General features: G+C 44.5%; 1 protein-coding gene across 2 annotated transcripts in view; it reads right to left on the bottom strand.

Annotated features, from left to right (window-relative positions):
* PIGK (phosphatidylinositol glycan anchor biosynthesis class K) overlaps window positions 1–12,878 on the bottom strand; it is a 116,911-nt gene that overhangs the window by 76,364 nt on the left and 27,669 nt on the right. For both annotated transcript variants that reach the window (XM_034778098.1, XM_034778099.1), the window contains exon 9: window positions 4,883–5,055. In XM_034778098.1, coding sequence (XP_034633989.1) covers window positions 4,883–5,055 — 173 coding nt within the window. The remainder of the gene's footprint in view (window positions 1–4,882; window positions 5,056–12,878) is intronic.

Genomic DNA, 12,878 nt, shown 5'->3' with positions numbered 1-12,878 from the left:
TAATATTGAGGAAAATATTATGCTTGCTTAATAAAATTTCAGTCCTTCTTCAGTTCTTTTTAAAAAGAACTTTTGAATAACTTTATTTGTTACACAATTAAAGGAAAATGAAAAGATTCTTTTCATTACAGAATTTTTAAGATACTAAAACAAATCCTATTCCTAAAAAGCTATTAACACACGACAGAAGCAATAGGGAAAAATATCAAGAGAGAACCCTTAGCAGCCCAAGTAAACATTTGAAAGGCTCAGAGTGAATGTTGTGGTATATAAAGTAATGAGTTCAACAACTTAATTTACCATTAAAACAATTTTTTTTTGACCACTGAATAACCATAGCATTAGCCAAAATAACCTCATGAAGGGCCAAATGTACATTTAAATAAGCTTCCTTTCTGCCTAAATGGTGTTAGTAAGATGACTTTGGCATCATATTTGAAAAAAAATGTGTATTTTTTAGACTTTACTGTCAGTTTCACTGAAAGTAAACACAGAGGGTTGAAAGCCAGAAGACAGACATAAAGGGTATATGCCAATGATTTTCTTCTCAAAATCTCATATCCACATACCAGGAAAAATAATCTTATTTAGAAATACCCTTTAGGCTCAAAGTTTGCCCATGACACAATCGCTATAAAACAGCACAGCCAAATCTACTGCAGCCAGTCTAGAGGATAAAGATAAGGAGACAAATATTAAATAGGAGATTTTACATTATCTTCAGAATATAAAGTAAAAGGCCCCAACTCAGAAAGGTAATTCAAGACAGAGGAATTATCCACGAAACAGCTCTTCCAATTCTAGAGACCTTGGAATACCTAAAATCCTTACATTAAAAGATTTCAAAAGTTTCCATCACACCAATTTTTCAGAAGTGTCTCCTGTATATTGGTGCAATCATGGGAAAGGGTGAGACTCTGTCATGCTATAGCTATATTACTTAATGAAGTTTATTGAAGGCATGTGTTTATTATCCAGGAACAGCAATCACATTAATTTTAGTAGATTAAACAGTGATCAAATATTCATGAGTACTTAAGTGATTTAGTATCTTAAGTCCCATTTTCAATATGCAGAAAGTTTGTAGGATTAGCACTGGGAAGATCATTGACCCATATTTTTAAATTCAGAAATTATGTTCATGTTTCGCTAGGGAAAATTAAATAGTTAATCTGGAGTGTAAATGTTCAAAGTGTCCCATTACAAGTTAATGTCATAGAAAAGCACTGTGGCTTTCTAACATCACCTTCATGAACAGCTGTACAGAAAGTTTAATAGATTCCTCAGACAAAATCCCACATACTAAGCTTTTTTAGTATAGCAGGCCCTGCAAAGTTGTATTTCGGTACAACATTGCTTTTTAAAAGAAACCTCTCTAACTCAATTACAGTACAGCCCACTCATGAATACAAAAGGTGCAGACAGCCACCTGTCCCACTGTATACCGCATGAACTGCCTTCCCCACCTTTTTTTCTGTTCTTACTGCCTAATGTTCAATTGCAACTACAACAATCACTTACATCCAAAAGCATGATTAGGATGGCACTTACTGAATTTCAGTCATAGTTTAATGTGCTATAGAAACTGGAAAGAAGAGCCAGTATAAGACCAGCTAACCTATCCAGGGCCAACCACCAAGTGATCTGTGTAGCACAGTAGTCTACAGTTTGACAAACTCTGATCTCTACTAATTACCATTTCACGCTATTGTCCTTTTACGTGTCTAGCACCTCCTCATCTTTGCCTCACATCTCAGTCCCCATCCAAGCCAGCTGCTGAAGGTTGTGACAAGGGTGTGTTGAGAAGGAGGATGATCTGCCAGACATTTAAAGAGGACAATGCTGGGAAATGGTAACTGGCAGATAAATATATTCCTAAGTTTTTCTGCACTTAAAGTTACATTTCCTCGCTGTTCACTGTAGCAAAATATAGCTTTGAAGACTCTGCCATACTGAGAGCTAATTCGTTTGAGGAGTGTATTAAACATTCTGCACAGCTGTCTTTGAAGGTAATTCCAGAAAGCCACAGAACTTTCTACACTGCTCCAAAAGGCTTTTTCTATTAAAAAAAAAAAAAAAGTTGTTTTAAACCATACCAACAGAGCTACTGAAAACTGAGACCTGAAGCACTATAAAATACATTGTTCCTTGAAAAAAACATTTGAATATTGTAGAACACCTAATATTATTTTACAAAAGACAAGCAGACAGTAGATCCATATGCTGCATACACCAGATAATTATGCTATAAATCTAACATACTAGACTAGAAGCAGGTGTCTCCCACTTATGCTAAAGAACTCACCTCCCGGTTACTGCTAGTAGTTTGTCCCTTAACTTACCTACAAGCCAACACCAAAAATCAGATTTTTCAGGCCAGAAGGAAACACTGTAGTCATCTAATCTAACCTCCTCTGTAATACAGGCCACATAATTTCATCCAGGTATCCTTCCTTTGCGTGTGTAAGTAATAATATTAAGAAGTGTCTAGTCACACACACCAAGCCAGTACAAGCATTTGTGCCTGGCATCATAATAGTTCCATACACATGCCAGTACTACTTCAGAACTAAAAATTAAAGATTTACTGTACCTGACTGACAAAGAGGTCGCAGAACCTGCCTCTACCATTATGCAGAAATTGGTAACCCATGCAGTTGTTTTACATCCTATCAAGCTCCAAAACTTCTATTAATTTCCTAATGTTGCTTCCATTCATAAAAGGTAAAAACTACCTTTACCTTAAGAATGAGTTAGAAGAGGCACTAAAGAAGTTTCAAGATTAGTTTAGGCTTTGATCTGTATTTCAATGTAAAATGTGGAGGCCAAATGCAGCATGAAAACAAAATGCAACTATATTAATACAAATTACACTAAGTTTTGAACTAAGTAAGATTTCATTTCCCCTCTCCCCCCAAAAATACACCAATGTTGAACTAACTTCCCTCAAACTCTCAAACGGCTATCCATTATCCCTTTCACACCATGAGCAATTCTGTTCAGTGTTCTAAGAAAAATGATGAATCACAAAATATTATATACATATCTATATCTATCTATATACATAAAAACAGTGTATAACCGGATTCATATTTCTTCCTGGCAGATGGCAATTTTCTCAGGTCATTTTACAAAGGGCTGTAACAGAAAGGCAAATACAACATGAAAGAAGCTCAATAATACAAATCAGTCATCTTGTACATGTTCCCAATAGATGGCAACAGAGTACTAGAAATACAATGAACCTAAGGCCTTGCTTAACTATTATTGAAACAAGAAGCCATCAAATGATTATCAGTGGGCCCAATCAAACAAATGCTTATGCCTAACTAACTTCACACACATGAGCAGCTTCACTTAAGCTCATGGAACTACTCCCACAGGTATCCCAACTAATTTACCCAAGGGCACAAGTGTTTATGCAGGATCAAAGCATCTATTAAGAAACGTGGCAGAGGTTTTTTTGTGTGTGTATAGCAAGCTACCTGATGGACCATCTCAGAGGAAAGATGAAGATGTATATAGTTTACTAGCAGTGATATGAAGTAAAGAAATCTTTGTGGCCTACTTAACAAGAGCCTCTAATAAGGAAAGTAAAAACTGGTTTGTTAAAAAGCTTTTGTTGGTGGCCGTATCTTGATCTTTGACTATATTTTTGCAACATAGTTTAGAGAAGGGAGAATTTTTCAACAAATAAACATTTAGCCCCCAAATTCCCATTTTCCAGGCACTTTTCAGCTTACTTCATACATCATTTTGCTGTGTGAAACTGGCTAGGAATTAGGCCAAAGTGATGTTTGAAAGTACAGTGATTGAGTTTAGACACAACTGTAAGAACTCTCTAGAGCCTTAGATTTTAGAAATATTTATCTCAAAGTATCAATTTAAACTGAAAACTAGAAGTCCTGTTTTTATCGTGCAGTACTAAAGAGAGAATTCACTTCATCAATTGGCTGACACTCCCTGTATCCCCTCACTCAATCTTGAATAACATCATGGCTATATACTACATGGAGCTCAAAATCCCAAGCATTATTGCAGAGTTGCTTCTCTGAGGAACATTTCTCTCTGGCTACTTCTCAAAATTAAAAGCTTTATTTTCAAATAAAATATCATATTAGAAGACACAGAAGGCAATCCTCTGGATTTGCAATGGAAAATTAATCTAAAAATAAAAGGGACAATCCCATTCCCCCAAAGGAGGGGCTGAGATATTTTTGGTACAGGCTGGTATGGAGAGGATTTTGCACCTTTCATAAGAATCCTAAATCCACCACAATTTTCTAAAAATAAACATGGACAGTGCAGACTGGGCTTGCACGCTGAACAGTTGCTGTTTGATGCCAAAATGCAGCAGCATTATATCAGCTATAAAATTCCTTATGGATGGATTCTCTAGTCTAAAACCACTTTGTGCTATGTAGCCCTAAACCACTCAGCCAGCCATGGGGAGAATTCCTCTTGCCCAGGTGTTCTCTCCACCAATGGCTGGATGGAAGAATGAAGCTCAGCTGCCTAGTGGACCCAGTGCTGCCCTCCCTTTCCCCCGCCCCATTGCATAAGGGGAAGGAGGAGGATGTGTTGGAGTGGTACAGGAATGGGGGTATGGCAGAGCAGAGCTTCACCCTGCATTACCCTCCAATGATGCAAGTTAGAAGTGCTCCTATACACCCCAAACTTGCGCTGGAGCTGGGCTGCCCTAAATCAGAATCAAAGAGAGAATCAAAGCCTTACTCATTAAAATATACTGCATGTTCACAGACTTCATATCAAGTATAAAACAGGTGGGTACAGCTACAGTATATGTTCTCTATTTATACTACATGAAAGTATATGAACCAAAACTGAAAATATATATATATATATATATATATATATATACCTGGTTTCCAAGCCAACTAAGTTAGGATCCAGAGCAACGGTCTGTGTTGTAATTTCCACCTTTCGTACACTGCCAAAAAAGTCCGTTATCAGAACATTCTGAGGATCTCTATGAAAAAGATCAGTCCGGTGTCCAGGTGTAGAAACACACAAACTTCTAGGGCACACCTGAAACTGAACATAAAAAGGATAGTTACATTTTCCCTCTCACATTTACTCTTTAAATTAGTCTCTGTTGGTGTCTGTGAGAATATTGTTGGGAAAGGAGAGACAACCACTAAACAAAATCAGCATTGATTTCACTCGTATCAATAACACATGCAATGGTTTTCCACACTTAGAAAAGGCGATTTAACTAAAGAACTAAGAAGTGCTCTTTTGTCATGATTATGCATTTAGAAATCTCTTTCACTCCTGATATGCATGTAACTCCCATTAACTCTAATGGCAAATTAATATTGAAGAGGAGTTATATGCAACTCTTCTGGGAGAAAACAAGCCATTCATCAGAACAAGCTGTTTTTCAATTACATGTGGCAACTTCTGAAAAATTAAACTATGTGGGAATCCTATAGGTTGATCAAAGGGAGGCAAGTGAGGCTGGATAAGTGCTCACACAGCCTTGGAAAGTCTACTCAGTAGCTTAAAAAGGTTACAAAAATGAAGCAAGAATTTGGATTCTTGACATAGGTCCAGAGGAGTCAAAATTCCAATAGCTGTTACCCTTCTACAGCCTGTAAATTAACTATGAATTAGAATCATAATATATTAAAAATAATTTAAACTTATTTTAAGTTAGTGTAGATATGTCTGCAGCTATGTCTGCAGCTCACGCGGCATATTATCTACAGATCAGTTCCACTGCTATGCTGAATTCCAAAATGCAGCACTGACACTCCTGTAAAGGCACAGCCATCAAGAGAAGGAGGCAGTAACAAACTTATCCAGGTTTTCCTTAGATCCCAAGAAATTCGAGATAGCAAAGACTTTACTCAGACTATGTAGGCATCAGTGGAGACAAACTCAACTTAGTATTTCAAGTGGCAGTAAAAGTTTATTAAATAAGTAATACAACAAGACATATAGTTCTAGCAACTTCTGAAATCAGGGGCACAAAAGGGGATGATAGCATCATTGCTCTATGCATCATTGCTGTTCATCCTCCTCTCCCCCCCAACCCTCCCATTTCTGTAATTCTGTAAACATGGCTTTTCAGATCTACACATGTACCTTCTTTCCAAAACCATAACAAACCCTCCTAAACCCATGGTCTAACCAGGTCTGTATTCCCATTCAAAGTATTGCACTAGGGCAGGCCTGCACAACGTGCAGCCCGGGGGCCGCATGCGGCCCGTGTGGGCTCACTGTGCGGCCCGCATGGGGTGAGTAGGCAAGCGGCGGGTGAGGGAGGGGGGCCATGGAGGCGAGTGGGCAGTGGCGGGGGGTGAGTAGGCGAGCCAAGGGGGTGGGGACTGAGGAGGCGAGCAGTGGCGGAGGGGCAGGCGAGCCGGCAGCAGGGATGGGGGCGGCTGAGGAGGCAAGCGGGCAGGCAGTGGCGGGGGTGCAGGTGAGCCGGCGGTACGGGAGGGGGGTTGAGGAGGCAACAGTGACTTGATGGCTGACCTGGTCTACTGATCAGGTTTGGCTCCCATCCCCTCTCCAAGGCTTGCAGCTGTCTGTAGGTGCTGCCTTCCATGCCTACCTCATTCATTCAGGGCAACTGATTACAAAGTGGGGGGGAAGATCTTATTCTACTTCTAGCAAAAAGACAGTTTTCTTTTACCTTAATTATACTACCTTAGGAGCCCACTATAACATATTACAAAGGTTCAATACTGCTGTTTTTTAAATTAATGGAGATATCCTATCTCCTAGAACTGGAAGGGACCTTGAAAGGTCATTGAGTCCAGCCCCGTCTTCACTAGCAGGACCAAGGACTGATTTTTGTCCCAAATCCCTAAGTGGCCCCCTCAAGGATTGAGCTCACAACCCTGGGTTTAGCAGGCCAATGCTCAAACCACTGAGCTACCCCTCCCCCCTTTCCTCAGTGGTGCTGGGGAAGGAGGGTTTGTTTCCGCGGGGCGGGCGGCGCTGAGGGGAGGAGCTTCGGGGAGGGCTGGGCAGCACTGGGGGTTGTTTCCGCAGGGCGGGCAGCACTGTGGGGGGTGTTGTGTTTTGGGGGGGCTGGTAGCGCTGGGGGGGGTTCGGCCCTCAGCTGTTTTCTTTGGAGTAATATGGCCCTCGCCGCTTTATGAGTTGTGCAGGCCTGCACTAGGGTATCTCCAAATCTCACTTAGGTATGTGGGAACACCCCATCTTTCTAACCTCTACTGGCCAGGGATGGTGGGTTACTGCCAGTCCACGAGAAGCCACTTGACCATAAATTAAACACACAACATTATTAAGGCTGGGGAGGACTCTGGCTATAATTCTTACTGCTAGGACCAGGTATCCAAAGTACAATCCTCCAAAACCCAACAAATGCAATCCAAGATCATTTCCCTGCCATCGCTTAGGGAAAGCGCACATCTACAATCTAAAATGAACACTAGTAGTCTTTACAGCAAGTTTACAACCACTGTGGACTCCAACCCCTGGATATAGCATGGAGCAGTTTTGGAATAAGACTTTGATTTATATAGCACCTTCTATCCAAGGACCTCAAGGTTAAGTATCATTATTCTCCCAACTATAAAATGAAAACACTGAGAAAAGAGAAATTACTTGTTCATGACCACACAGCGAGTCAGAAGCAGATTTGTGAATATGAACCCAGTCTCCTGATTCTCAGTCTTCAGCTCCCCGGTAGATATTGCTGCCTTTGATAAGATATAGGAAATACAAAGCCAAATGGAGGATTGGAATGTGGGAATAGTTCTTTAGTGACAGGAAGAGAAAGAGCAAAGATTCCTCCAACTACTGGCCCTCATTTAAGGATGGCAAGAAACTACCAGGCAGCTAGACTAGTATTTTCTCTTCCCATTGGAACACATGATGTACTAGACTAGTAACTACACCTCTACCCCGATATAACACGACCCGATATAACACGAATTCTGATATAACACGGTAAAGCAGTGCTCTGGTGGGGCGGGGCTGCACACTCCGGATCAAAGTAAGTTCGATATAACGTGGTTTCACCTATAACGCGGTAAGATTTTTTGGCTCCTGAGGACAGCGTTATATCGAGGTAAAGATGTAGATAGTGCTGGCTATTATCAGGTGCTTTTATTACCATTGAAAAAAACTGAGTGTTTGAAGCAAAATGTGTTGCCAAATATCTGCTTAAAAAAAAAAAATAGGAGGAACATCTCAGTAGTATTTCCTATGTACCTGGTAGAAAATATGCAAGAAGCCAGACAACTACCCTGTTTCCCCGAAAATAAGACATCCTCCGAAAATAAGGCCTACTTACAGTTTTGCCTCTCGTTGTAATATAAGGCATCCCCCCGATAATAAGACCTCCCCGATAATAAGGCAAAAAAATGTGTACCGTATTCTTCATTGAAAAATAAGACATCCCCTGAAAATAAGACCTAGCGCATCTTTGGGAGCAAAAATTAATATAAGACACTGTCTTATTTTCGGGGAAACAGGGTATGTCACCAGCCAGATCTCCTAGGACTCACCGAAACACAGCTTAGGCCTGGTCTACACTAGGCGTTTATGTCGAAGTTATCGCCGTTACATCGAATTAACCCTGCACCCGTCCACACTGCAATGCTATTAAGTTCGACATAGAGTTCTCTTTAATTCGACTTCTGTACTCCTCCCCGACGAGGGGAGTAGCGCTAAATTCGACATGGCCATGTCGAATTAGGCTAGGTGTGGATGGAAATCGACGCTAATAGCTCCGGGAGCTATCCCACAGTGCACCACTCTGACGCTCTGGACAGCAGTACGAGCTCGGATGCTCTGACCAGCCACACAGGAAAAGCCCCGGGAAAATTTGAATTTGAATTCCTTTTCCTGTCTGGCCAGTTTGAATCTCATTTCCTGTCTGGACATCGTGGCGATCACAGCAGCACTGGCAACGATGCAGAGCTCTCCAGCAGTGATGGCCGTGCAGTCTGTGAATAGAAAGAGGGCCCCAGCATGGACTGATCGGGAAGTCTTGGATCTCATCGCTGTGTGGGGCGATGAGTCTGTGCTTTCCGAGCTGCGATCCAAAAGACGGAATGCAAAGATCTACGAGAAGATCTCTAAAGACATGTCAGAGAGAGGATACAGCCGGGATGCAACGCAGTGCCGCGTGAAAATCAAGGAGCTGAGACAAGGCTACCAGAAGACCAAAGAGGCAAACGGACGCTCCGGATCCCATCCCCAGACATCCCGTTTCTACGAGGCACTGCATTCCATCCTCGGTGCGGCCGCCACCACTACCCCACCACTGACCATGGACTCTGAGGATGGGATAGTGTCCACGGCCGGTTCCTCGGACATGTTAGGGGACGGGGAAGATGAGGAAGGAGATGAGGAGGGCGAGGCAGTCGGCAGCGCTCACAACGCTGATTTCCCCGACAGCCAGGATCTCTTCATCACCCTTACAGAGATCCCCTACCAAGCGTCCCCAGCCGTTACCCCGGACACAGAATCTGGGGAAGGATCAGCCAGTAAGTGTTGTAAACATCTAAACATCTAAACATTTATTTTTAACAGAACAGGAATATTAACAATTAAAAGAATGGGTTGTTCATGATTACTTTGCCCTAGGCGCTTAACGGTTCAGTCATGGGCAGTGCAAGTTTTGAAAAAAAATCTAGCAATGTCCGGTTTTCCGTGATGGTCCTGCCCAAGCCGCTCTACTGTTTATTCCCTACTACTGCAGCTACAGTAAAATGCGGTCTATATGTCCGGGGATAGAGCAGTAATCCTCCTGGGACATCTCGATGAAGCTCTCCTGGAGGTAATTGGAAAGCCGTTGCATGAGGTTCCTGGGGAGAGCGGCCTTATTGGGTCCTCCGAAGTACGACACATTGCCGCGCCACGAGACTATCAAGTACTCGGGAATCATTGCTCTGCACAGCAGGGCGGCATACGGCCCTGGTCTTTGGAGGCTTTCCCGGAGCATTCTCTCTCTCTCTCTCTCTCTCTCTCTCTCAGAAATCCTCATCAGGGTGATGTCGCCCATGGTGACCTGCTTTGAATTAGATAGGGGAATGTTAGTGTTGGGACTGCTTGACCGTTCCTTTACAGAACTGTAACCGCTGGTTTGCAGCCATGCGGTGGAGGCGGGAGAGGGGCAGCCGAAAGGGATCGTTCCCGGGGACAGCCGCGAGGGGGTGGGACAGGGGCAGAGTTCCCGCTTGCCGGATTGCTGGCAGCAGGGACTGACATTGCTTTAAATGTGAAATGAGGCCAGTGGTAATATAAAAGTTTTAAACTGCCACAAGTCTATGGCTTACCATGTCTGCCTGCAACAGAAATTCCGTTGTGCTGCCCCGCTTCTGAAATGTGCTGTGCAAGACCCCAGGCACTGAATGCGAAGGCCGAGAATTCGACCTTGTGCTGAGTGCGCATATGATAGGTGCTGTGCATGGTCTTGTTCACAGAGAAAGACTATGTTCTTTGTTCACAACTACATTTATCTTTCTGAGGAATTCACTCCCTTTTTCCCATTTCCACAGCCCCATCTGCGACTGTCTCACAACCTAGCCTGGCATCACACTCCCAGAGGCTAGCGCGGATTAGGCATAGGAAGAAGAGGACACGGGAGGACATGTTCTCGGAGCTTATGGCCTGTTCCCAAGCCCAGGCAGCACAGCAGACCCAGTGGCGGGAGAACTTGACCCAAATGCACCAAGCAAACATGGATCGGGAGGAGAGGTGGCGGCAGGAAGACCAGCAGGCGACTCAAACGCTGCTTGGACTACTGAGGGAGCAAACAGACACGCTCCGGCGCCTTGTGGATGTTCTGCAGGAACGGAGGCAGGAGGACAGAGCCCCGCTGCAGTCTCTCTCTAACCGCCCTCCCCCGCCACCAAGTCCCATACCCACCTCACCCAAAGTGCAAAGAAGGAGAGGCGGCAGAGTCCGTGCTAACTCTCACTCCACCCCTGCAGAGAGCTCGAGTAGCAGAAGGCTCTCATTCCCCAAAATTTGAAAAGTTCTTTCCTTCCCGCCTGACACAAGCCCCCATCCAAGTTTCACCTCCCAGTTCCATGTGTAGTTGATAATAAAAAATACGTTTCTGTTAACTACTGTTTCAATCATGTTCTTTTGGAGGAGGAGGGGAAAGGGGGTTGGTAATTGGACAGGACAGTCACCTTTGGCAGGGTACATAGGCGGGGGCAGGCACAGCAGCAGGGCACATACACAGTGCAGTGATGCAGTGACTAGTTACCCTGGTTAGTCTGGGAGGTGGTTTTCATGTTATGTGGTGGGGGGTGGGTTGCTCTGTGACTTTGTGGCGGGGGAGGGCAGTTACAGATCTTAAGCGGCGGTCCTTATGCAGGATCACAGAGCCACGCAGTGGAGCCTGTCAATCCTTGAGTTTAGAAGCTTCATTCGCGTCACTACACTACACCCGCTCCGCACCACAGTCTGCGTCCCAGTTTTAAAAAATTCCCGCGAAAACAGTATTAAAGAAAACGGTGTGCATTAACAAAGTAGAACTATTTTTATTTCGACACGTGTGTTGGAGGGGGAGTGAAGGGGGTATGTAACTGGATAGGATAGTCAACATGAACTGGGTAAAGAAACAGGAGCAGGTTCAGCTTCTCTGTACACAAACTTTAAAGTCACAGGTTACCCTGCTCACTCAGGAACTTTGCTTTCAAAGCCTCCCGGATGCACTGCGCTTCCCGCTGGTCTCTTCTAATCGCCCGGCTGTCTGGCTGTGCGTAATCAGCAGCCAGGCTATTTTCCTCAACCTCCCACCCCGCCATAAAGGTCTCCCCCTTGCTCTCACAGAGATTGTGGAGCACACAGCAAGCTGCTATAACAATGGGGATATTGGTTTCACTGAGATCACAGCGAGTCAGTAAGCTTCTCCATCTCCCCTTGAGACGGCCAAAAGCACACTCCACCACCATTCTGCACTTGCTCAGCCGGTAGTTGAAGAGTTCTTTTTCAGTGTCCAGGGCGCCAGTATAGGGCTTCATGAGCCAGGGCATTAGCGGGTAGGCTGGGTCCCCGAGGATGACTATAGGCATCTCCACATCCCCAACAGTTATTTTGTGGTCCGGGAAGTAAATACCTTGTTGCAGCCGTCTAAACAGACCAGAGTTCCTGAAAACAGGAGCGTCATGAACCTTGCCCGGCCATCCCACGTAGATGTTGGTAAAACGTCCCCTGTGGTCCACCAGTGCCTGCAGCACCATGGAAAAGTATCCCTTTCGGTTAATGTACTGGGTGGCCTGGTGGTCCGGTGCCAGGATAGGGATGTGAGTTCCATCTATGGCCCCACCGCAGTTTGGGAATCCCATCACTGCGAAGCCATCTATGATCGCCTCCACGTTTCCCAGGGTCACTACCTTTGGCAGCAGTACATCAACGATTGCCTTTGCTACTTGCATCACAACAACCCCCACGGTAGATTTGCCCACCCCAAACTGGTTCGCGACTGACCGGTAGCTGTCTGGCGTTGCAAGCTTCCAGAGGGCTATGGCCACTCGCTTCTGGACAGTCAGGGCTGCTCGCAACCGGGTGTCATTGCGCTTCAGGGCAGGGGACAGCAACTCACAAAGTTCCAGGAAAGTTCCCTTCCCCATGCGAAAGTTTCGCAGCCACTGGGATTCATCCCAGACCTGCAGCACTATGCGGTCCCACCACTCAGTGCTTGTTTCCCGTGCCCAGAATCGCCGTTCCACGGCATCAACATGACCCATTGCCACCGTGATGTCCTCGGCGCTGGGTCCCGTTCTTTCTGAGAGGTCTGTGCTACTCTCAGACTTCAGGCCATCACCGCGGTGCCGTAGCCTCCTCGCCTGACTTTTCTGCATCTGCCTCAGGGAAACCTGTATGATAAGCTGCGAGACGTTGAGAGCAGCCACAAC

The sequence above is a fragment of the Trachemys scripta genome, chromosome 8 (assembly GCF_013100865.1).
Source record: "Trachemys scripta elegans isolate TJP31775 chromosome 8, CAS_Tse_1.0, whole genome shotgun sequence".
Lineage (NCBI taxonomy): Eukaryota > Metazoa > Chordata > Testudines > Emydidae > Trachemys > Trachemys scripta.
Note: the sequence above shows the minus strand (reverse complement) of the source record. Positions and strands in the feature narration are given on the sequence as shown.